General features: G+C 38.7%; 1 protein-coding gene across 1 annotated transcript in view; it reads right to left on the bottom strand.

Annotated features, from left to right (window-relative positions):
• Positions 1–23,300, bottom strand: part of PSMD1 (proteasome 26S subunit, non-ATPase 1) — a 121,243-nt gene extending 97,943 nt beyond the window's left edge. The window contains exons 1-9 of the mRNA XM_038001397.2: positions 23,126–23,300; positions 18,872–18,915; positions 17,860–17,933; positions 17,507–17,676; positions 13,421–13,626; positions 10,066–10,209; positions 8,011–8,237; positions 2,750–2,810; positions 1,219–1,347 (exon numbers count right to left, since the gene is read on the bottom strand). Coding sequence (XP_037857325.2) covers positions 1,219–1,347; positions 2,750–2,810; positions 8,011–8,237; positions 10,066–10,209; positions 13,421–13,626; positions 17,507–17,676; positions 17,860–17,933; positions 18,872–18,915; positions 23,126–23,141 — 1,071 coding nt within the window. The 5' untranslated portion in view covers positions 23,142–23,300. The remainder of the gene's footprint in view (positions 1–1,218; positions 1,348–2,749; positions 2,811–8,010; positions 8,238–10,065; positions 10,210–13,420; positions 13,627–17,506; positions 17,677–17,859; positions 17,934–18,871; positions 18,916–23,125) is intronic.
• Between the last annotated feature and the right edge of the window lie 1,628 nt (positions 23,301–24,928).

Here is a 24,928-nt window from a genome sequence, read left to right as displayed (position 1 = left end):
AGGTGATCCGCCTGCCTCGACCTCCCAGAGTGCTGGGATTATAGGTGTAAGCCACCGTACCTGGTCAAATTTTGTTTATTTTTAATGAGACTATATTACAAAGACTAGCTTTAAATTCTCATGAATGGAGACCATATGATTCTGCATATTTTTTGCCATTTGCAAAGACTATATTAAAAGTTTCAAAAAGCATTCTTACATATGTTTCAATCACACAACTGTTTAACCATCCACTAATATATGGCTATAAAAAAATGACTTTGGGAAGGGGTATTGGGTAAATAAGAGAAGGAAGATTTTTAATGTTATGTATCTTTTTATATTAAAATATTTGGAATCAAATATATTCCTTGCTAAAAAATTAAAATTAGTGTTAATAACTGTTAAGATCAGTATCTCAAAAAACGTTGCAACAAGATAAGAATTGCTGCTCTCAAGGACATCATAGTTCAACGGGAAATACAGACACATAAACAAACTGAATTAGTATTCTTTTTTTTTTTGTAATAAAAGGAAAGCACAGATTTATTGAAATGAAAGTACACTCCACAAAAGTGGAGCAGGCTGAAGCAAGCAGCTCAAGACCCTATATTAATATTCTGATTGTGCTATTTGTCTAACTGCTCCATGTATACATTAAAAATGAAAAAATGAGTTAACTAAGCTTCCCAACAAGAGACAAACATAAAAACAGGAGCTCAGGCCGGGCACGGTGGCTCATGCCTGTAATCTCAGCACTTTGGGAGGCTGAGGCGGGCCGATCACAAGGTCAGGAGATCGAGACCATTCTGGCTAACACGGTGAAACCCCGTCTCTACTAAAAATACAAAAAATTAGCTGGGCATGGTGGTGGGCGCCTGTAATCCCAGCTACTTGGCAGGCTGAGGCAGGAGAATGGCATGAACCTGGGAGGCGGAGCTTGCGGCGAGCAGAGATCACACCACTGCACTCCAGCCTGGGCAACAGAGCGAGACTCCATCTAAAAAAAACAGAAAAACAAAAACAAACAAACAAAAAAACTGGAGCCCAATCATTGCTAATTTTCTTCCTTTCCAACAACTTCAAAAGGATCATTGATTGCTGTTTTTTCAAAACTTACTTTTTCCTTAATTAGAAATAAAATACAAGAAAGTATCCAACAAGCAATATTATAATTACTTACATTCAATGAAGAAGTAAATATTTATAAAAACCCTCTCTTATTGATGAATTTCTTACCTTTGTGTTTTTTAGAATCATGAGGTCTGTATTATTGTTTCGTATTAAGAACTGCAGATGTAACTCAATAGCCATTTCACCACTTAAAATTTTAATCATTTTCAAAGTCTGGTCCTTAGGCTCTGGACTCTGCCAAATCAAACAAAAAAAAAAAATGAAAACTCATAAACAGTATTACTACAATCCACTAATCCAACTTTTTCATCAGCCCTAAACCAGTGAAATTCAAGCAGTCCATTTTAAGAGAAAGGATAATTTATTTCTTTATTAGATGCTACTGAGATAACACACTAGCTCGATGGAAGAATACAATTCATCTCCCGCTGGCTTTCAACATAAAATGTTTAAATATTCAAAAATAACTGGGAAAGAATAATTACTGATGACATGCAGGAAAATTACTTTTCATTAAATGAGTCCATTTATATTTTAATTGAGAAACTTCCTCCTTGAAATTGAGAAAACTGAATAATCAACATATATATATATATGGAGTATAGTGGCGCAATCTTGGCTCACTGCAACCTCTACTTCCCAAGCTCAAGCGATTCTCCCGAGTACCTGGGATTAAAGGTGTATGCCACCATGCTCAGTTAATTTTTGTATTTTTAGTAGAGACGGGGTTTTGCCATGTTGGCCAGGCTAGTTTCGAACTCCTGACCTCAGGTGATCCACCCACATCGGCCTTCCAAAGTGCTGGGATTACATGCATGAACCACAGCACCCAGCCTTGATTTTATGTATGAACTACCCTGCCGCAAACACAACTTTCCAACCAGACGAAGAACAGCTGAAGTTTATACATCTGAGCATCAGGAACCAAAAGTCCTGATATAGGAAGCATTTACATCTAACAGACCACCGCTGTAATATTTACCCTACCCTTCCAATACACCACAAACATTAAAAACAACAAAAACAATTAACCTCCCTCCCATATATGTTGCCACTTGCTAGAGACCATACCTTTTTCTCACTCTTCTGCCTGAAGTAAGGATCTAAGGACTTGATTTCTTCTAAATGTTTTTTTGGGACCAATTTTTAAAACTTTAATCTTTACAGAAATTCGTTTTTATAAAATGACTTTGGTATCAAACTTAACAATACACTTTAATAAAAGCAGGTATATAATATGTACTTAAAAGAATTTATAGTATCCTATGGAAATATATATTAAGTAACAATCTCGACTTCAAAAAGCAAACTCACTGGGCATTGTGGCTTGGCTCGGTGGCTCATGCCTGTGATCCCAGCACTCTGGGAGGACAAGGCAAATGGATTGCTTGAGCTCAGGAGTTCATGACCAGCCTGGGCAACACAGCGAACCCCGTCTCTACAAAAAATACAAAAATTAGCCAGGCATGGTGGTGCACACCTGCAATCCCAGCTACTTACTTGGGAGGCTAAGGTGGGAGGATAGCTTGAGCCTGGCAGGCAGAGGTTGTAGTGAGCCAAGACTGTGCCATTGCATGCTAGCCTGGGTGACAGATCAAGACCCTGTCTCAAAGGGAAAAAAAAAAAGCACACTCACTGCTTCTGGTGTCTTTCCTACAAATGCACTGCCTGTCTTTTCTTCTGTTTCCATTGAGTCACTGAAATGAAAAGAACCAACAATCAATATTTTTTTCTGAAGAGAAGTACAATTTGTTTATACCACAGATCTGAACTATGTCCAAATTGAATATTTTGCAAGAAAATAATGTTTACTTAAGTATTACCACTAAGAAATAAAAAATTCTACACATCTCTAAGATGGAGGCAATCTGGTTATTAAATTTCCTCCAAATAATAAAAACATACAAAGTAACTAGGTTAGCAAAACCATGGACAACAAATACAATAAGAACAGGTGACAAAATACCTCCTTCATTCACAAAACACAGTCAGGTAAAGTAAAATCACCACCAGTTACAAAATGGGCTTGAAAAGAAGGGGTTGAGACCCCAACTACTCTTAAATCTAATCAGCCAACACTCCCTTGTAGGTCAAAGCACCATACTGAGGAAAAAATGCTGGGCAGAGAATCCAAGTTAAAAAGGCAGGGACAAAGATAAAGAAGGTACCAATAAGCCTGGGCAACAAAATGAGACCCTTGTCTCCACAAAATAATTAAAATAATGAACCAGGTATAGTGGTGAGTGCCTGTAATCCCAGCTACTCTGGAGGCTGAAACGGGAGGACTACTTGAGCCTAGGAGTTCAAGGTTACGGTGAGCTATGATCGCACTACTGCACTCTAGCCTGGGCAATGGAGAAAGGAAACAGAGCCAGGAGATCCCAAAACAAAAGCCATAATTTTGTATAGTACTCCACAAAAGCAACAGAAGAGGAAATACTAGAGGGTAGTAAAATTGGAAAAACTATCCTAAACAAGCCTCCTTTGGAAAAGTTTAGAATAACTAATTTCAGTAAAAATAAGCTACAGAAAAGCATCAAAGTAAACTCATAAAATATTAGAAAAAAGTTATTTCAAAACAAGAGAAATTAGGAAAATTATATAAAATATACAAGAATATTACATATTAGAATTACAAAAACTCAGAAATTAACATGACAGAACTAGGGAAAATGAGAAATAAAAGAGAAAAAAAATCATTTCAGAAATGAAGATTAACTCAGAGGAACTTGTAACCACCACACATAAACCTTAAGAAAAGGAGAAGGCAAGAAGAAAGAAAACTTGTTAAATCAAAAATAAATAAATAGGCCAGGTGCCATGGCTCACACCTGTAATCCCAGAACGTTGGGAGGCTGAGGCTAGCAGATCACCTGAGGTCAGGAGTTCGAGACCAGCCTGGCCAACATGGTGAAACTCCATCTCAACTAATAATATAAAAATTAGCCAGGCATGGTGGCCTGCGCCTGTAGTCCCAGCTACTCAGGAGGCTGAGGCAGGAGAATTGCTTGAACCCAGGAGGTGGAGGATGCAGTGAACTGAGATCATGCCACTGTACTACAGACTAGGTGACAAGACTGAGACTCTGTCTTGAAAATAAATAAATAAATAAATTATATCCCCTTAAGATTGAGAAAAAAGTAAAGATGCTGCCTCTTATCACTTCTATAATGTATTGGGAATCCCAGCCAATACAGAAAAAAACAGAGAGGGAAAAGGTATAAAGATTACAAAGGAAGGAGTAAAATGGTCTCTAACTGCAGATGACAAAGATGCCAATAAAGAAAATTCTATAAAAGGATCTACTTTAAAAAATTTACTTAAAAAAATCATTTATAAAGCTATAAATACAAATGATTTTATCAAGGTCATAGGATTCAATGTTAGTATATAAAATTCAATTATATTTCTATATACTACCAACAAAAAAAAAATAGAAATTTAAAAATACCACTTCACAACAGCATCAAAAAACAAATTATACTAAGGGATATAAGAAAATCAATTTAAGAAAAGATGTGTAAAACCTCTGCACTGAATCTACAAAACACTACTGAGAAAAAAAATAAAAAACCTAAGTAAATGAAAAAGATCACCATATTCCTGGATTACAATATTCAATATTATCAGGATTTCAATGTGCCCCAAATTGAAGATATTCAACACAATTCCAATCAGAACACCCACAGACTTATAAAACGCAAAAAATCTACAATAGCCCAAAGAATCTTGAAAAAGAAAAAAGAATCAAAATTGTAGGTCTTATAATACCTAATTGCAAGACTTACCATAGTTTTAGTAATAAGGAATGAGGTAGTGATATAAAGAAAAACAAATATAGGCCAGGCGCGGTGGCTCAAGCCTGTAATCCCGGCACTTTGGGAGGCCGAGACGGGCGGATCACGAGGTCAGGAGATCGAGACCATCCTGGCTAACACGGTGAAACCCTGTCTCTACTAAAAAATACAAAAAACTAGCCGGGCAAGGTGGCAGGCGCCTGTAGTCCCAGCTACTCGGGAGGCTGAGGCAGGAGAATGGCGTAAACCCGGGAGGCAGAGCTTGCAGTGAGCTGAGATCCGGCCACTGCACTGCAGCCTGGGCAACAGAGCGAGACTCCATCTCAAAAAAAAAAAAAAAAAAAAAAAGAAAAACAAATACAGGCATACCTTTGTTTTACTGCCCTTCAAGGAAGTCTATTGGAGCCACTTTTCCAAGAGTATGCGATCACTTTGTCTTTCTGTTACATTTTAGTTATCCTTGTAATATTTAAAACTTCTTAATTATGATTATATCTGTTATGGTAATCTGTCATCAGTGATCTTTGATATTACCATTGCAGTTGTTTTGGGACACCACGAACCACACCCATATAAAACAGCAAACTCAATCAATAAATATGTGTGTTCTGACTGCTCCACACACCCATCATTCCTCCATCTCTGTCCCTCTCCTTGGGACTCCCTATTCCCTGAGACACAACAATATTGAAATTAGGCCAATTAATAACCCTACAATGGCCTCTGAGTGCTTAAGTGAAAAAGAGAGTCCCACATTTCTCACTTTAAATCAAAAACTAGAAGTGCTAAAGCTTAGTGAGGAAGGCATGTCAAAAGCCGACACAGGCCAAAGGTAGGCCTCTTGCATCACAGACAGCCAAGTTGTGAACGCAAAGAAAAAGTTCTTGGAGAAAATTAACAGTGCTACATCAGTGGACACACAAATGATAAGAAAGCGCAACAGCCTTATTGTTGATAAGGAAAAAGTTGTGCTCTGGAGAGAAGATCAAAGCAGCCAAAACCTTCCCTGAAGCCAAAGCCTAATCCAGAGCAAGACCTTAACTCTTCAGTTCTGGAAAGGCTGAGAGAGGTGAGGAAGCTGCAGAAGAAAAGTTTGAAGCTAGCAGAGAGCTTGGTTCATGAAGTTTGAGGAAAGAAGCCGTCTCCATAACATGGAGGTGCAAGGAGAGGCAGCAAGTGCTGATGCAGAAGCTACAGTAAGTTACCGAGAAGATCTAGCTAAGATCATTGATGAAGGTGGCTACACTAAAAACAGATTTTCCATGTAGACAGAATAGCCTTCTATTTGAAGAAGATGCCATCTAGGACTTTCATAGCTAGAGAGGAGAAGTCAGTTCCTGGTTTCACAGCTTCAGAAGACAGGCTGTTCTTGTCAGAAGCTAATGCAGCAGGTGACTTTAAGTTGAAGCCAATGCTCGTGTATCATTCTGAAAATGCTAGGGCCCTTAAGAATTACGCTAAAGCTATTCTCTGCTCTGTAAATGAACAACAAAGCCTGGATGACAGCACGTCTGTTTACAGAGTGTTATACTAAATATTTGAAGCCCACTGTTGAGACCTACTGTTCAGAAAAAAGATTCCTTTCAAAATATTACTGCTCATGGACAATGCACCTGGTCCCCCATGGGTTCTGATGGAGTTGTACAAGAAGATTAATGTTATTTTTATGCCTGCTAACACAACATCAAGTCTACAGTTCATGGATCGAGGAGTAATTTTTACTTTCAAGTCATATAATTTAAGTCATTTCTTGAGACTATAGCCGCCATAGAAAGTGATTCCTCTGATGGATCTGGGCAAGGTAAACTGAAAATCTTCTGGGAAGGATTCACCATTCCAGACGCCATTAAGAACATTTACGGCTCACACCTGAGATGGGTGGATTATCTAAGGTCAGGAGTTCGAGACCAGCCTGGCTAACATGGTAAAACTCTGTCTCTATTAAAAGTACAAAAATTTGCCGGATGTGGTGGCCCACGCCTGTAATCCTAGATCAGCAAGCTAAGGCATGAGAATTGCTTGAACCCGGGAGGCAGATGTTGCAGTAAGTCGTGAGCTGAGATTGCACCACTGCACTGTAGCATGGGCAACAAAGCAAGACAGACTCAAAAGAAAAAAAAAAAAACGAAAAAAAGGAACATTCACGGTTCACAGGAGGAGGCCAAAATATCAACATTAATAGGAGTATAGAAGAAGTTGATTCCATCCCTCATGGATGACTTTGAGGGGTTCAAGACTTTAGTGGAGGGAGGAATTGCAAATGTGGTGAAAATAGTGAGAGAACTAGAATTAGAAGCGGAATCGGAAGATGTGACTGAATTGCTGCAGTCTCATGATAAAACATCAATGGCTGAGGAGTTGTTTCTTAGGGATGAGCAAAGAAAGTAGTTTCTTGAGATGGAATCTACTCCTGAAGATGCTGTCAACATTGTTGAAATGTTAGGTATAGGAAAAAATGTAAAAGAAGTAATCACTTGCCGGGTATGACCCATACACCCTGGCCGAGTGGCATATGAAAGAAGTTCTCAGACAACGGATATCCAGTGAAGGAGTGGGCTAGGGGGCTGCTGGCATAAACAGGTATAACTAAGACACACAAATGTTTTTAGTAAGTGATCTAAATGTGTAAAATACAGAAAAATAAAATTTTAATATCATATCAATTTGTACAGAACGCAAATTGCTAATACTATAGAAATCTGTGTATTTAGTTCTAATAAAAGCAGAAAAAGCTGAGAATGTTCCTTACTTTCTAAATATCTAACCCAGATATATCTAACTCAAATATCTAAAAGGTAGCCCTGACCTATCCCACCTGAGTTTTTAAATTTACTTGATTAAACAGTACACATGTTGTCTGGTAGGTCCTCCCTATGAGATAATCACTTCTATTTCTTTCTAGAAGGGTCAGTTTCTTCAGTTTTCCTTACCACGCCCAGCACAGTACAAAACAGAGCAATAGCCTAATAAGAATTTACAATCTATGAAAGATAGTGGCAAAATTTATTCTTAGAATATGCTTCATATAAATATTCTACCTGTCCCCAAAATGAAATAAAGATTATTCAATTAGTTTTCATGCAGAAAAAGGTACTTATACCTGTCTTTCTCTGATCCCGGAACAGTACCCGTATTGGTGGATCCAGGCACAGAAGCAATAGGGGTGCCAACAGTTCGAAGATTCTGGATTACAGATGACAAAAACTGCTGGCTAGCACTTTCATACAAATCAAAACAAATTTGATATGCCATCAGGAGGTTATCTTCCTTTACCAGCTTCTCTAAGATATCACTCACAGCCTGAGGATCATCTAAGAAAATTAAGCACTGAAATGGAGAAAGAAAGTTTTAAAATTATTTAATAATTAAAAACTTCATCTACAAGGTACTTAAAGGAGTTGTTGAATGAATCCTGGCTTCTTTAAATTTTATCCATAACTTATACCTAAGTGCTCCTTAATTTGTATTTTTTGCCTTACCATGTGTTATGGAAGTTACTCATTGATTTAACATACATTGTGTTGTGTTGGGCCAGGTCATGAGACACTAAAATTACCATGTTGAAGCATTTCTCTTACTACTCTTATGATCTGCCATTGTTTTAACAAAATTATCCAAGAAAGTTAGAATTTTTCTTTTAAAAACTCAATTTAAATTTTCTTGTTCTCTTAGGCAGCAAGTAACTCAACTTCAAAATAAACACATTAATCAAATTTATTATAAATTAAGAACAGGAAATAATAGAAACAAAATAAGTGGTCAACAATAGGGAAATGATTAAGTAAGGCAAAGTACGTACACTGACTGATTACAACAATCAAGGAAGAGACGAAGAGTCTACGAAGAGTTAGAACATGGAAAAATGTTAAAGGCTATATACAATTAATCTTGTTTATCCACAGAGAAAATAACTTGGTAGCTGGAGCCAAGTAATAGGAAGACTTCATTGTATACCCCATAATTATTTTTGAATTTGAAATCACATGAAAATATTATCTGCTCAAAAAGATATTCTTTTAAAAATGAACAATAAAGTTTTTTAAAATAATAAAAGGATAAGGAATAAAACAGCTGAAAGAAATAAAATTGCCTCTAAGGAATAAAACTGAAATACAGACAGGAAGAGGGCAGGGAACTACTATTTTTCATGTGAGTTTTAAAAAAAACTATGAAAAATATTTAGAAACAACAAAACTCCAAAAACCTACGTAGAGAAAACTGAAAGGAAATACACTATTAAATACTAAATTGACTTTGGGTGATGGAAAAAATCAAGTTAGAATAGTAAGTTGACTTTGGGTGATTTAAACACGGATATTTCTTCTTCTAGTGTTTTGTTTCAAATTTGTTTTAAAAGGTATTGTAAAAAACAGTGTTTTAATCTAAATTTTTAAAGCCTAGAGGATGAAAATACACAGGAGCACATTATAGTTAAGAAATAACAAAATGTAAAATAAAATGCTATGCCCTAAACAGAAAACAAAAAATGCATACAACATACCAATTGTTAAAAAGTAAACCCATGCACACCTCCAGTCAATAAAATACAATACAGTCATTAAAAGAATGGAATAGATCCACGTGCAAATAAGTAGGGAAAAATATCTATGTCTTAAATTTGGGAAAAAGCCCAAATGATGGGAAAGGGAAGCTTTACTTTTCATTTTATGTATTTTCTGTACCATCTGAAATTTTTTTTATGGGTAAGCAAATTCACATAAAGAAAGAAATAAAGATACCCAACTATTTTGTTGTGTATGGGTAATGAAACCATACATAATTTATACACTTTGAATTCTCTTTAGAACAACATAGTATAACGCATAGGTACTACTTTAATCTTTTCTTCTAGCTTTTTAAAAAACCCTCTTTATTTCTAAAAATTTCCTTAAATGATTGGATTATTTTCAAAAGAAAAAATACATAGAAAGAATGTGTTACAACAAAATAGCTTTTTAGTGTTGTGAGATTTAGTTTCTTATTAATAAAAAGGAATATAAAGCACATACCTTATCTTTACAGGGCTGCTGTGAAGATCAATTGAGATACATGTATAAAGTCATTATAGTAATATAAAGTAATAAAATGTGAAGTGGTGTAACATAGCACAGTACAGCGTGGAGCAATGCAATGAAACATAATGTAATGTCATTACCTGACAAACATTGATGAAATCAGGTTTCTCCAAGTTCATGTAGATTTTAACTAGAACTCTTAGTACTTTATTCCGAAACTGTTTATTCTGCATTAAAGACATACAGAGCTTAAGGCTATAAGCTAACATTCCTGGGACATCATTCTGAAAGAGATAAAGATACAATGTTATCTAGTTATTGGATATTATGTTTATTTACATATTGAATTATTTTAATCTTGCTTCTTTAGTCAATCTAGGAAGACAATTATTTAAACCTCTTAAACAATAAAAAGAATTTTAAACCATTTTAGATGAAAATCTTAAAAGAATTACATATTTTCACATCATCATAAAAAATGGATTAAAAACAATATTTAGTGGTACTCAGAATCACCATTATATGAACATAGTACACTATAATAAAGTGATGCTGTTAATTACTATAAAAGATATACAACTGTCCATACACTAAGTAGTTATGTTTTCCAAATGTGTCTGCTGAAGTCTTTCTGCTTTTTACCTTACTACTAGACTCCCTCATGACTTACTGCCTACACTTAATTGCTGGCCAGGAAACACAACACAGCTCTGAGTGACTCAAGCATTGAGTGCTCTTACATCTGTCTGATGCTATCCCTATGAGACAACTTTGATCCAGGCTCTATGTGTTTACTTGGTGATTCTCAAAAGTACCCCCAATATTTGAGACTTCACCTTGTAAAAGGCCTTCAACATAAATTAGCACACTGAAAGCTACAGGAATGTTTCTCAAAAAGTGAGCTGTGACTTCCCACTGCGTAATAAAATCAATTTAATGAAGTGTGATTAGCAAATTAAAAAAATAAAAAATACAATTTAAAAACAACAGAGTTATATCACAAGTAGTAAGGGTAAGTATTGGTTTCATAAAGCTTAAATTACATCTATATGTATGTGTGCACTGGGATGCAAAATAAGATGCATTTATTACTCTGCTTTATTTTTTAAAAAATATTTCTCATTCTTTTACTTTATATACTTATTTGTTTGACTGCTTGTTCCCCTTCTAGATTCCCCAGTGAACTGTTTGCTTTGGGCAGGAAATTTGCTGGTCTTGTTTGCTACTATAGTAGGTGCTCCTTCACGTGAGAAGAATATGTTCCAGCACCCCCAGTGGATGCCTGAAGCCACAAATAGTACCAAACTCTATATAAATTATGCACAAATTTCTGTATTCTTCTTCACAATTGTATGGATGGAAGATTCATTCTTATGTACATTGTAGCGCAGCCTCAGCATACAATGCTTTTTTCTTTCCTTAATAAGTTGGGAATTTTCACTTTTTCAATTAAAGGAAGCAGTTTAAGGCTTCTCTTTAGCATATCTGAATTGCCAACATCACTATTCTTGTGCTTTGGGGCCATTACTGAGTAGAATAAGGGTTATCTGAACGCAAGCACTGTGATATTGCAACAGTCAATCTGATAAGCAAGGTGGCCACTAAAGTGACTAATAGGCAGTGTATACAGCATGGATCTACTGGGATGATTCACATCCCATGTGGGATGGAAAGAGATGGTGAGAGATTTCATTGTGCTAGTCAGAATGGTGCACAATTTAAGACTTATGAATTGTTTATTTCTGGAATTTTCTATTTAATATTTTCAGTCTGTAGTTAACTGCAGGTAACTGAAACCAGAGAGCAAAACATGTATGAGTGGGAACAATGCACATCTCCAATGCCTAGAACAGTATCTGGCAAACAGTAAGCATTCAAAAAATATTTGTTGAATCAATGAAAGCAAAAAATTTAATCTTATACACGCGAAGACAAGGATGGGCTACAACTGCACAAAAATGAAATTGAGAGGGAAACAAAGGCCATTATATCACATTAGGCCATTCATGCATTCACTCATTTAAATAAATCGTATTATTGATGTTAAACACTGACCTAGGTTTTGGGGATACAGTGGTGAAAAAGGCACAAATACCTGTCCCGATATAGCTTACACCTGGTGGGAAAGATAGCTATTAACTATTTAATAATTATCAAGGGATAAACACCATGAAAAAATATATAGGGCTCCATAAGATTAACAACAGAACTGGACCTAGTCTTTGCTGTAGGGGTTGAGGAGGGCATGGGTATTGGGATTAAAGTTCTGCAAACAAGTGATAGTTGAGCTAAGTTCTGAATTGTGAGGAGAAATAAAGCAGGCAAAGAAAGGAATGGAGGCCGGGTGCGGTGGCTCACACTTGTAATCCCAGCACTTTGGGCAGCTGAGTCGGGTGGATCACTTGAGGTCAGGAGTTCGAGACCAGCCTAGTCAACATGGTGAAACCCCATCTCTACTAAAAATACAAAAATTAGCTGGGCGTGGTAGCACACACCTGTAAACCCAGGTATTCAGGAAGCTGAGATGGGAGGATTGCTTGAACCCCGGAGGCAGAGGTTGCAGTGAGCCAAGATTGTGCCACTGCACTCCAGCCTGGTTGACAGAGCGAGACTCCATCTCACAAAAATAAATAAATAAATAAATAAATAAATAAATGTAAAAAATATTTTTGGAAGGAAGAATGAGGCGGGGTTCATCTAGATGAGAAGACACCAAAATGGCTAGTGTACAGAGAGCTAGCTCATGGAAAGAAATAGCTGGTGAGGCCAAGTAAGCCTGCAGATCAATGTCCATTTTACTCAGCTTTGTATCTTTCTGATCACTTCGGTTGGTGACTTAAATTGTCTTAATTATTGCAAACACTGCAAAACAGGAATATAGCTGAGTAGTTTTAACCCTAATAAATGAATTAAAATAGTAGTTTATTGTCTTTTTTTTTTTTTTGAGACGGAGTCTCGCTCTGTTGCCCAGGCTGGAGTACAGTGGCATGATCTCTGCTCACTGCAAACTCTGCCTCCTGGGTTCATGCCATTCTCCTGCCTCAGCCTCCCGAGTAGCTGGGAATATAGGCGCCCAGCACCACGCCCAGCTAATTTTTTGTATTTTTAGTAGAGACGGGGTTTCACCATGTTAGCCAGGATGGTCTCGATCTTCTGACCTCGTGATCTGCCCGCCTTGGCCTCCCAAAGTGCTGGGATTACAGGCACGAGCCACCGCGCCCGGGTATTGTCTTCTCAAAAAGGGCAGAGTAATTAATACAACTTCCCCATGCAAGACTTCAAAGGATTATGTGATAAGATAAAAGCAGATATTCCATGAACACAAAACACAACCAAGGTTCATAAATAAATATGAAAATAAGATATTTGGCAAAAAAGCACCTTATTATTTCTAAACGAGATTTTCTTTTCATGCCTATGAAAGTTTCAGTTTGAATAACTTGCTTTGCTGATTCCCCATCAACAATAATCTCTAAAATAACATCATCTACCTACCGACTCCAGTATGGTCTTCTCAAAGATGTCCAGTCTTCGTGTCTCCAGAGCAATGCCAATAGCCTGTTTATACTTGTGATCATCTAGACATCGCTGGAACATTTTATTTACGATGCCTTCTAATCTCTGGTCAATTGGTTTTTTTTCTCCTTCAGGCAAATCTGCATTTTCCACACACTGTTTGGTGTAGTGATCAATGCATTTTGCTGTTGAGGAAATAAAATAGCTGATTATTTTGTGGGCTAAACTATCAGAAAGGGCAACGCCTACATTTATAATCATATATACTTATGGGATGACTGTAAAGCACTAACAAAATTTTGAAATGCTAGAACTTATATATTTGAATTAACACTGTTCTCCCATAATATTTACACTGGAGAACTATACACTAATTCCAATCCAGTTGACATTATTCAAAACATTTCTATCTGCCAGGTATGGTAGTGCTCACCCACAGTCCCAGCCACTCGGGAGGCTGAGGCAGAAGGATCACATGAGCCCAGGAGTTTAAGGCCAGCCTGAGCAACACAATGGGACCCTGTCTCTTATTTATTTTTAAAGTTTTTATCTTGTTACTTCATTTTGATCAAAATTCTATTACTCTACCCGATTAAGCTGCTTATTCAAAAGAATTGGCTACAAATAGCTGCTGTTTCACTTTCAAAAAACAAACATTTGCCATTGCTGAAGTTATTTTAAAAGGCCTATTATAGCAATTATTATATAGTAGTATATCGGACTCTTTGCATTAATGAAACTATTAGCAACCTGAGAGTAAGAACTATGTCTAAATTGTCTCTGTAGAGTAATGGTGAAATGACTTGCAATGTGCCACAGGTTTAAAAGGCAATTCCAAAGATTTCCAAAAACTTTTCCAGTAACTGTAGCAGATCCTTTGAAAAACAGTCCTGTGTCGCTTAATGACAGTAATACGTACTGGAAAATATATCTTTAGGTGATTTCATCATTGTGCAAACATCATGGACTGAACTTACACAAACCTGAATGGTATATAACCTACTACATAGCTAGGCTATATGGTATGGCCTAGTGCTTCTAGGCTGCAAACCTGTATAGCATATTACTGTCCTGCATACTATGGGCAATAGTATTTGTGTCTAAACACAGAAAAGACACAGTAAAAATATGGTATTGTACTCTTATGGGACATCTGTTGTCTATGTAGTCTGTCATTATGTGGTTCCTGACTCTATTTATTGTCTCAGTGTGAGGGAGGTGGAATCTATTTCTCCCAAGGTGTCTGAACATTCATGCATAAGTGTTTGTGCCCAATTTAGCTTCCTATTTCACAATGATTTGGGTGCATGGAGGGGAGGGTGTGACATATTGAAGGATATCAATAGCATACCTGATGAGAAACATTTGTTTGCAATTTAGCTATATTTCTTTGCAATCACACCTTAAACTTTCTAAGTACAACCAAAAGAAGGACATTTCCCTAAGCTTTCCATCTTCATAAGGAAGATAAAACAGTTACCCAAGAGGAATGACATATACATTAATTATCCTCTCCATAATTCATTGGCTTGTCTCTTTCCCTTTCAAAGAGAAGTAAGGAGATGAGGGCAAGATTTATTACTTACAAACCATAGCCCCAAGAAATAAAAATAATTTCAACTAGCAGAAATGATTGTTGGCCTAATAGATGACCCGGGTTAAATGGGTCTATATTTTGAAGGAAGCAGAGGACTTTTATAAATTGGAATATACTACATTCAAGATTCAGGTAGAACCATGAAGGTTCAGGTATAGTTAGTAAGAACACAGTGGGCTGGGTCAGTGGCTCACATCTGTAATTCAAAAATCCTGGGAAGCCAAGGCAAGCGGATCACTTGAGGCCAGGAGTTCAAGACCAGCCTGGCCAATACGGCAAAACCCCACCTCTACAAAAAATACAAAAATTAGCCGGGTGTGGTACTGTGCACCTGTCATTCCACCTACTTGGGAGGCTGAGGCACAAGAATCACTTGAACCAGGGAGGTGGAGGTTGCAGCGAGCCAAGATCGTGCCACTGCACTCCAGTCTGGGCAACAGAGAAAAACTCTGCCAACAAACAAACAAACACAGTGGATGTTATAATACAAAATAGACCTTAAAGAATTCCAGTTGTAGAAAATGTCCACCAGGCCCTAATGTGAGCTTTTTGAACCAACTGTAGTTAAGTGAGGAAACATTACCCCTACCGCATCAGAGAGGAACCTCAAAATTAGAACATTTGGGGAATTTTCCTTAGATTATATAACTGAGGGGGAAAAATGTAGGTCCCAGATTTCAAATGAGATTCATGTTCTCATTCACCAGGTTTACATATATGTCACAAATATATCCCAGGTTTATAACTAAAACTCAGCCTCATTTCCTGCTAAAGCCTTGTCATAACTTGGAGATTTATGAGTCCTGGATTTTCTGGAGGTACTGTTTACGATATTCACTAAGACATTAGAAAGCCTTTTCCAAATCCTATCTTGCATATCCCCTCACGAATCTCACTGACATCTTAAAAAATGTGCCCTACAAAACTAGAGCAAGGGTGAACCCCTCTTTTAAGTAAATAAATGCAAACAGAACTGGTCTATTGATCAAAACTCACCTTCCAAAGGTAAAATCATACAGCATTTAGAGACAGAGAAAGCATCTACCATGCCATAGCACTTCATACCAACAGTCCAGTTTAAAAGCACAATTTGTACAATGGTGGCACTGTAAGCATTTGTAGAGCACTGTTGTAAAAAACCCATAAATTTTCATTAAAAAAAAAAAAACAAACAAAAAAAACAGGTTGGCTGTGGTGGGTCATGTCGGTTAATTCCAACACTCTGGGAGGCCAAGGCAGGAGAACTGCTTGAGGCCAAGAGTTTCAGACCACCCTGGTCAACACAGTGAGATCCTGCCCCTATTTAAAACACAAAAATCCATCAAATAGAAGAGGTAAGTAAGGTATTTCACCCCCTGCTTCTAGCTTAAAGTGAAGAAAGTACTCTAGTTTCAAATAATATGGTCCATCCTTTTAAGCCATCAGTTCTTCCCACTGGATTCACAGATGACAGCCCAATTCAATGAGCCTCCGACAGTAATAAAGTAACTTGCAAAATTTTCTTATCATCATAGCAAAAACTTTAAAAACATGAACACAGGATCCCAGGGACAGATGAAGATACCTCCATCAACCCCCTTGTGCAGCATTTCCCAATTTCTGAAAAAGAATACCAACTTCCTCCTTGTACGTGTTCAAGTGAATAATACAGATCTTCTATTAATCAGCAATGTGAAATATCTACACTGCACACTCCTGACAGAACATGCCCTTGAGCTCTCTGTACTATGAATCCAAAGTTTGATAAAGACATGTCTGAAGGGTATGCAGTCCCTTCTTTCATTTTCTACATCAAGAGTTTTCAAGCATTTTTTTACACTATAAAATCTTTGTATAAAATCTTACATAACTGGTTGAATTTACAACTCTGGTTGAAATATGTGTCAGAGAATTCAAAGCCTTGCCTGTGTGTTATCCCCTTCCTTCAAAAATAAGGAAACAAGAAAACAATGGTTACATGTAGAAACAGTATGGGTTTTGGAGTGAGTAAAACCAGGTTTTAAATTTTATCCTCCTATTTAATAACCATGTCTTTATCACCTCAAAACCCAAGTTGTCTCATTTGTAAAATGGCTAGCTCCTTCCTCACGGGGTAGTTGTGGAATAAACCATGGTATGCAGAGTGACTAGCATGGTGCCTAGCACAATGCGGATACTCAATAATGGTTTCTTGTATTCGAAAAAAAACTACATAAACTGGTACCACTTGTTACTCATAGTAATCTGATTTAATCTTTTCCTCTAACAGTATGCTTATTGGACTGGTGATCATCACAACCGCTGAGAACCAGCACTCAGTTGAAGGGCAGATCTAAAAACTCAGCCTGCATAAAATTATTACACAAAGATTATGAACTTCCAATTAAAATGAAATTTGGCAACATCAAATTCAGGAAAAAAGCTTCTATGTGCACTATAGCAAGAAAGAAGCCGACAAGATAAAGCCTTACCAGATAAATGATAATTACCTATAATAGTCTCCACATATTCAGAGTTATCATTGACATTGAAGAGGTCCCCCGCTCCAAGAGCATAATTCAGAGACTCCTCAAAAGCCCCCAGGTGATAAAATACTTTAGATGCCACCAAGGCTGCAAACTGCCGACTCCGGAAACCTTCATCTTCGTATAAAACCTCTCTGAAAGAAATTAGAAGTACAGGTCTAGTTCAAACTATGGTTTTCCCTAAAAATCCCAAATCTAAATATTCAAGCCACAATTCAGTTAACAGCAAATTTCTAAATGAATCAATAAGCCACAAGACCCACATTGACAATTAAATTTGATCTACCTTATTCTGATTTATAAAAATAACTTCTTACATTTTGTCTACAGACTCGGAAATCTCTGCCCAGAAGTCATTAACAACTGCATTCAATTTGTGTAGTGCAAATTCCTGTAAAAGACAACCAAAATCCTATTTTGAGATAGACTTATCATTACACTTCCTTAAAAAATTATTTTCAGCAAATCAATGATCAAATCCTCAGTAATATTTACTCAAACTTTTACTCTATGACAAATATAAAAATTTATCAACTTATACTTTTTCTTGAGTTTACACATTTCTTTTCTTTTTCCAATCATCAACATTTTTCTTCTTTGAATATAAACAATTAACTCCAGGTTGCTGGTTTAGATGTAAAGGAATCAAGTATCTAGAGCCACTAGAAGTACATCCCAAATTTCCACCAAATAAAAAACTTTAAGTATGTGAATCAGAAGCAACACCTTTTTGTGTTTTCTGTTGATAACAAAACTGGGGTTGGGGGAGGGGAAGGTGTGGTGGCTCAAACTCGTAATCCCAGTACTTTGGGAGGTCAAGGCAGGGGGATCACTTGAGCCCAGAAGCAGGAGTTTGAGATCAACCTGGACAACATAGTGAGACCCCATCACAACAAAAAAACTTAAAAATAGCTTAGCTGAGTGTGGTGGTGCACGCCTATAGTCCTAGCTACTTGGGAGGCTGAGGTGGGAGGATCATTTGAGTCCAGGAGGTCGAGGCTGCAGTGAACCATGACCATACACTGCACTCTAGCCTGGGTGACAAAGTGAGACTCTGTCTCAAAAAAGGAGAAAGATTAAAAAAAAAAAAAAAGGAAATTAGGGGGCTATTCAAGTGCCGTAATGAGGTTTATTTGTCTTAGCTTTGTTAAACTCAAGGGAAACCAACTGCTGTGGCCAAAATGCTATCCTCTCTGGCTAGGTTACAATAATTGAGTACAAGTCAGCTAGGATAGCAACTTTAAATGATGGAAGATTACAGACATCACTAAATTCAAAAGGCTTCACAGTATTCACACTAAGCCTAGTTACTTTTTCTTCAATTCATACCTTAAGCTGTGGTTCATCTTCATCCAGAAGAGAAATAATTCCAGCTATGAGAGAAAAGATGTAACAACATGATTATGAAACACATTCTCACTAAAGTGGAAATTAACACCTGGTCAAAAATATATGATGGCTGAAAAACAATTTTTTTGAGGGGTAACTTCTCTAGGGGAATGATTATTTGTCTTTGAAAGTGTAAAGGTTTATATCTCAAGTTTAAGACTTAACTATATTATCAAACCCTCATGGCACCACATATATCACATCACTTGCCTAATTCAATGGTTTTCAAAGTGTGGTCCCTGGAATAACAGCATTAGCATTGCTTGGGAACCTGTTGGAAATACAAATTCTTGGCCCCACTCCAGATCTACTGAATCAAAAATTATGGAGATGGGGCCCAGTACTGTGATTCTTTTGCTTCCTATAGTTTGAGAACCATTGGCCTAATTTACTGATTAAAATGGGAAACTTTTCCGTACAATTTTAGAATAAAATTATTCATACAAAATAAATCAACAGTTATAAGATTACTTACAAAAATGGGAGCATTTAATCATCGACTTAACAAGGTAAAATACTTCAATTATTTCAAGGTGTGTATATTATGGCACCTCTTTCTTATCACAAGTAACCTGGGTTTTACTAAATGATGAACAATCATACTCATTCTGAATTCAATTACCCAAGCACAGTGTTCTCCATATGGCTTCTCTTAGCCTCAGGGTATTACCACTAACATAGGAGAGTAAAAGGAATAATTGTCCTCTCCCAAAGAACACAGCTTGAAATATAGTCAAAGGTCAAAGGGATTATTGGAAAAATGATACGGGAAATTATTGTACTTAGACCACAAAGGAAACCACTCTCAAATGTTTTCCATGTGGGTTTTAAAATCATTCCAGAACACTGAGTTGAAACTGTGATTTGATTAAAAAGTGTCAAGGCAACTTAGTTAGATGTAGCCATTTCTAATGGACAAGTATAGGTTTGCCAAATAGCTTAAGCAGTCTTTAGAGAGCCATACAGGAAAAGACACAAAATCTACCAAGCAAAACTAAAGTAGCATAAAAGCAGATATAAAGAACCTCTTGGTACTCCAGGTTGGTATGACAAGGCCAGAACAGGGATTCTGAATGGACAGCATAGGGAACAGACAAATTTCAAAATTCAATCAGTGAAAAAGAAAAAATTGCAAACTAGTGATAAGGAGTAAGAGGACAGGCCAGAACGCTTTAAATGTAGAACAGATCTTAAATAACAGAACACCTAATACTAAAACCGCTACCTATCCTCAACCAATGTATTGAACGGCTTTTACCAAAAAGGGAGATGGATTTTTACACTCTTTGGTTTGGTTCCACTTATGACTAACCGGTTACATGATTGTCCTGGCTTGGAAACTCAGCCTCTGGCCATGGACCAGTACTAAACAAAATACATTCCATACATTAGTACTTCCCATCTTAAAAACAAAACAGAACTCTCTTCTGGAGAGGGTAGAGAATGGGAAAGGCCTAAGGATGCTAAAAACTTCTTATGCCATTATAGGAACTGAGCAGATATTGGTCTAAACTTGTTGAATCAATTGATAGAAATATTTGGATATTATTTACAAATATGGAGATATGTTCCAGAAGACACAGCTTAAAAGTTGGGAATAGTTGCCTCTGGGGATCAGTGGAGGGAAAGTGAGGTGGAGGACTATTCTTTTAAAGCTTTTTAGCACAACTTGCCTTTATGTGTCTGTATGATGTTTTAAAAAAAAAAACACAAACCCACTCAATTTCACATCTCCTGCCTGTAAGTACCTCTCTCTCTCTCTCTCCACTCCCCTGCATGGTCAAACCTCTTGAAAAAAACTAACAGAACATGTTGAGCTCTTATTCACCACTGTACGCTAGTGCCTAGTAACTGCCTGGTCAATAAATGAATGAACAAACTGACTAATCCACACCAGAACCATGACACTAGCCTGTTTAGCACCTGGGACAAATTCTAAGCCAACGTGAGCCATAGGACAGAAAACAAAGTGACAAAATATTTTAAAGACAGTTGACAAGTAACCCAATAAACTTCAATGGCATTAATAAACACGTACTATGTGATCACCACAGAATCTCAGGAGAGGACCTCAAAAATTATTAGTTTTGTCACCTTAAAGAGGCTTAAAGTCTATTATATTGTCACCAAGTGCTTTTTCAGCCTCTACTTTAAAAACTCAAGGGACTGATGAATTGCTTTGACTAGCTGACTGAGCTCTTCAGTCAAGACATACTTTTGAATTTCTGCCATGCTCTCAGTAGTGTTCTAAGAATTGTGAAAACAAGCTTCCTGCTCAAAATTCTACCAGGGAAAGAAAGACAGTAATCAGGCAAGTAAACAAACAAGGCAACTACAGAGTTGTGGTGGAGAGAGAGTAAGCGTGTTTCAATAGAATGATCAGGGAAGGATAACATTTGAGTGAGACGAAAGACTGAGAAGCTAAGGGAAAATCTGAGGAAAAGAAGACTAGAAAGGAACAGAATGTGCCAGGGCCCCGAGACAGGAAAGAAACTGACATATTCTAGGAACAAAAAAGACAGCGTGATTAGGATGTATTGAGTGAAGAAGAGAGTACTACAAGACAAGATGGGAATCAGATCATGCGGGTCCTTAGTTAAGAGTCTGGATTTTACTGTATGCCAGGGGTGTCCAACCTTTTGGCTTCCCTGGGCCCCAGTGGAAGAAGAACTGTCTTGGGGCACACATAAAATACACTAACACTAAGGAGCTAAAAAAACAAAAAACAAAAAACTTAGTGTATAATTTTCACGATATCCGCCACCACAGATAAGAAAAAAAGTCCTTGACAAAGGGTTGGACACGGCTGCTCTAAACACAATGGAAGCACTGGTGGATTGTAAGCGAAGAAGTATTACGTGATTAAAGTTTCAAAAAGCATACTTCACAAGAAAAACGGACTGTATGGAGGTAATGGTCGAAAACAAAGCCTTAAGGCTGACATAGTAACCCAGACAAGAGATGAAGGTGGTTTGGGCCAAGTTAGAAGAAACAATGGTAATGGATGGATTTGAAATAGAATGAGACCTATAAGCGGCTAGAAACTGAGTGTTTATTTGATCTGTACAAAGCTCTGACTGGAAAAACTTCCTGATACCGAACTAAAATCCATCTCGCGATCACTTGTATTCCTTGGGGACAAAAAGTCTTATTCCAGGTACAAGTGACAGCTCTTCAAATGTTTGAAAGTAACTGTGTCTCCCAGTATCTCCAACGATCTCCTTAACCAATCCTCGTAAAAATAAACTTTCGATCGCCTTACCATTCAGATTACTCACCAGTTTGTTTACAATAAAATGCTTTTTTTTTCGTGGGTCAAGCACAGAGTAGGAAAATGAGAAAAGGGTATGTAAGCAGGCAAGGGAAAAAAGCACCAAGGCTCTGGACAGCTACAAGCAAGTCAACCTGTCGGGGGAGCTGAAGTCTCAATTGAAACTTGATCTCTGTAACTTACTCCATTGAAAAAGTCACTACGTGAATCTACCTATGCAATGGTTTGCGTGTATGAAACCTGCTCCGCAGATCCATCCGCCTTTCTTGAATGTACAATCAACAGACTGAGCACATAACCTCGAAAGCGTAAGTAGGCTCGCAGTATAAAGGTATCTCCACGGCGTCTCCAGGGTCTTCACCGAACCCAAAAGTTATCTATCTGTTTTGAATGAACACCCTTGGGTCGGACCCAGAAATGACCCACCTCAAACCTAATTCCGGGTTTCATTCTAAGGAGAATGGAGCTCGGCCACGTCCAGAAACACTTCTGTAGCTGTTAGGCTGCCTGGCCAGGGGGTTGCCATACTATTCAATGGCACAGGGGCCCATCCCACCCCGACCCCCTGCGGGGAAGGACTGGGGCTGGACGACCTCACACGGCCAAGAATGGGAGGCAGAGGAAAAAAGGGAAACCCTTTTGGGGTAGGGGGAAGGCCCAGGAAGCCCCTCGGGTCCTGGTGCTGGGGTGTGGTTGGGGAAGGATGCCAAGGCGGTCGACCCGGCTCGATTCCCTTAAGCCAGAGAAGCAAGCAGTGGCCTGATCAGACTCCCAGCCCCCGGCCCGGAGGTGGGCCTTGGGCAGCGAGAAGCTGCCCAGGCCGGCGCTCCGCCGGGAGGTGCCCAGTCACCGGCCCTGACTCAGCTAAAAGCCGGCGCGACGGCGGCTCCTCCCTCCAGGCGCTGGCTCCGGGCCGCACTCACCGGCCGAGGTGATCATGGCTGCGCCCCTCACTCGCCCGTCGGCTCCGTCGCCGTTTCAGCTGCGCAGTGTATCTGTCAGCTCAGGACCCGCTCAGTTCACCGCGCCTCCTCGCTCCCCGGGTGCGCTGCTCAGTCAGTCACCTCCTCAGGCCGCCGGCTCTCTTCTCGCCAGGACCCCTCCCGCCCCGGGGCTGCTCGCCGCCCCGCCTGCCGCCCGGCGCGAATTCTCCCCCGGACTGCGTCTTCTGCGCCGCGGTCTACTCCCCAGTTCTCGCGGAAGGGTAAACGGAGAACACCATTGTTTTCTGTAAACCTCCTCGAGGTCAGGAGTACCGCGCGGTGGAAACACTGGTCTGCACCTGAGGTCAGGCATTAGAATGGCCACTCCTACAAAGAGAGGACCCCATCATCACCCGCCATTGCTGAGAGAAAGGTTGTTGAGGGGAGGTGCGAGCATTGAGCGCAGTGCCACCTGCTGGTGGGAGGTCTCGCTGCAGCACATCTCCCACCAGCCAATACTTGGTGAATTGGGGCAGCGGCAGACAGCGTTTTTTAGAAAAGTGGCTTTCAATTGTTTTCTAAAGCAAAACCTGTCATAAAAAAAAAGAAAAGAAAATCCCCACAGAAGTGCTTTATTATCATAATGAATCCACAAGTAATCATTGGCTTATTATAAAGTTAAACAATGAAGGTTTTTACTTACTTTTGGAATAATGTCCAGTGTTGTCAGTGTATTAAAATGTGCAGTAGTTATATGGTGAAAGCCTTTCCAAGGGAGAAAAAGTGTCTTCCGTTCTTTCCTTCTATCTGCCTAGGTCCTCTTTTCCCCTGACGGCAGTGGGTTCTTCGCTTCTAATACATCTTCAGAAATTTGAAATGGCAGTTGCAATGCCCATTTGCAGTCTTATACTAGCTTCAATAAGCCAATTTATTTCAAGAGTCAGTACTGAGAAAGTCTTGACAAAGAATAGTGGCAAACGGTAGCATTTTTTCAGCCACTGGCCATGCACTATCAAGTTAAACTCTTCAATCGGACAGCGATGGCAAGTTCATTTCTACGGCCTTCTACCTAACCTAGGGGCACAATCAATGTCTTGTGGCTGCCAGCAAATTAAATGTGCTTGATAACACATTTTGTTCTATGTGTGAGTTTTTTTTTAAAAAAAGTTAGAATTCTTAAACTGTGGCTGTTTAAAATATATTAAACATAATTATTGAACACTTTTGAAGAGCCTGTGGCTCAGAGTGAAAGGCAGGGCTCGAGAAGATGTGCATGCAAAGGAAACAGATTACTTGCGGTGTCATTCTACAGAGGCACTTCTGTTTTTCTGAGACAGAATCTCCCTCTGCTACCCAGGCTGGAGTGCAATGGCGCGATCTTGGTTCACTGCAACCTCCACCTCCTGGGTTCAAACGATTCTCCTGCCTCAGTCTCCTGAGTAGCTGGGACTACAGGCACGTGCCATCACACCTGGCTAATTTTTGTATTTTTAGTAGAGACAGTGTTTCACCGTGTTATCCAGGATGGTCTCAATCTACTGACCTCATGATCTGCCCACCTCGGCCTCCCTAAGTGTTGGGATTACAGGCGTGAGCCACTGCACCTGGCTCTACAGAGGCACTTCTACCAAGCCCTCACATGAAGACACCTGTGTGCCCCAAACCCCTAGAGGATTCACAAACAAATGCCAACAGGTAATGAAAATGAGTAAAGCAGGCCCAGCAAAAGAAAATACAAGCTCCACAGGATGGCGAATGGCAACTAACAGTGTCAAGGAGGCACCAGGGGGTGGTGGGGACTGT

Source organism: Chlorocebus sabaeus, chromosome 10, assembly GCF_047675955.1.
Source record: "Chlorocebus sabaeus isolate Y175 chromosome 10, mChlSab1.0.hap1, whole genome shotgun sequence".
In the NCBI taxonomy this organism is placed as follows: domain Eukaryota; kingdom Metazoa; phylum Chordata; class Mammalia; order Primates; family Cercopithecidae; genus Chlorocebus; species Chlorocebus sabaeus.
The sequence above is the reverse complement of the archived record's forward strand: the minus strand, read 5'-3'. Positions and strand labels throughout refer to the sequence as shown.